The following is a 1,175-nucleotide window of genomic DNA, read 5'->3' as shown; positions in this document are numbered from 1 at the left end:
GGAGCTGGAGGAGGAATTGGCTGTGTATTTATTAAAAAGGGGGTGGGGTGCGGCGATTTATTAGGACTGAGGCCGCGCGGTGGAGGGGGTGGCGCGGGAACGGAGGCGGCTGTCCCCTCTGGCCGCGTTAGGCGACCCCGGACGTGGCCCGCGTGTAAAGGAGGGGGCGGGGGAGGGGAGGCAAGAGGGAGGGAGCGCTGGCTCTGAGGTTTAATCAGTAGCATCCAGCTTAAATTCCCCCAAACGGCGGTTCCATAAATCAAACTTCTTTTTAAATCGGAGGCCAGAGCATATGCGTCCTATTAGGAATCGGGCGAAGCCACCGCTGTGCGGACGCGCCCCCTCGGCTCACTGGGCCGGACTGGGCCGCCCCGGCTTCCCGTAGGCTGGTGGGCGCTGCCCTGCCCAATGCCCGCGCGCCCCCGAGCTGTGCTTGCTCCCTGCGCGCTGACACTGGCGCGCGGCCGCCGCTCTCTCACGCTGCAAGCCCTCCTTGCCCGCAGGTGAGGAGTCCACCCGAGCAGAGGTCTGGCCGCCCAGCCCAGCAGGAAGGCGCGAGAAGCCACAGTAACACTGGTGTACAGGCTGGGCACTGTCTGATGGGGCCTCGGGTGCAGTGCGCCAGTGTGTGGGTAGGGAAGCGGGTGTGTGCGCGCAGCTCTCTCCAGTGTGCACTCTCACGTGCACCTCGTAGGCTGATACAGGGAGAGGCCCCCTCCCGTTCAGGACTCGGCTGGGACTCGCTGGGACTGTCCACTCTGCCGCGACCTCTCCGCGCTTACAGCCTACGCGGGCAGTGGGATGCCACACGTTCTCTGACCCCACAGCTGAACTTCTCCCTGCCACAGTTGGTCCCCAGGTGCGCTACCTCGGCATAGGCAATCCAAGATCCCCAGCCTCCTTCCTATGCGAGGGACCCCCCGCCGGCACCCCTCCCTGGGGCCTCACTGCCCACTTCCCTGCCCGCTCCCCTCCAGCACTGAGGACCAGGTGTCACCACCCGCCCCCCCACACGACGCCCGCGGCACTCACAGGTAGCTGCCGCTGGACAGGAGGAGAAATATCTGCGGGCAATAGACGGAGAGGAGCGCGCTGCGGGGCGACAGCAGGAGCATGATGGGCCGCCCGCCTAGGGGGCTGGGCAGGCCTCTCCGACAGGGCTCCTGGGCCAGCTG

General features: G+C 66.4%; 1 protein-coding gene across 2 annotated transcripts in view; it reads right to left on the bottom strand.

Moving 5' to 3' along the window:
• Wnt7b (Wnt family member 7B) overlaps window positions 1–1,175 on the bottom strand; it is a 39,267-nt gene that overhangs the window by 34,200 nt on the left and 3,892 nt on the right. The window contains exon 1 of one of the 2 annotated variants that reach the window (XM_010634327.3): window positions 1,033–1,169. The exons of the other annotated variant lie outside the window; for it this stretch is intronic. Within the exon in view, the coding sequence (XP_010632629.1) occupies window positions 1,033–1,115 (83 nt within the window). The 5' untranslated portion in view covers window positions 1,116–1,169. Of the gene's footprint in view, window positions 1–1,032; window positions 1,170–1,175 lie in introns of those variants that run through there. 2 annotated transcript variants of the gene reach the window in all.

The sequence above is a fragment of the Fukomys damarensis genome, unplaced genomic scaffold (assembly GCF_012274545.1).
Source record: "Fukomys damarensis isolate Sample0158 unplaced genomic scaffold, DMR_v1.0_HiC HiC_scaffold_19, whole genome shotgun sequence".
Lineage (NCBI taxonomy): Eukaryota > Metazoa > Chordata > Mammalia > Rodentia > Bathyergidae > Fukomys > Fukomys damarensis.
The sequence above is the reverse complement of the archived record's forward strand: the minus strand, read 5'-3'. Positions and strand labels throughout refer to the sequence as shown.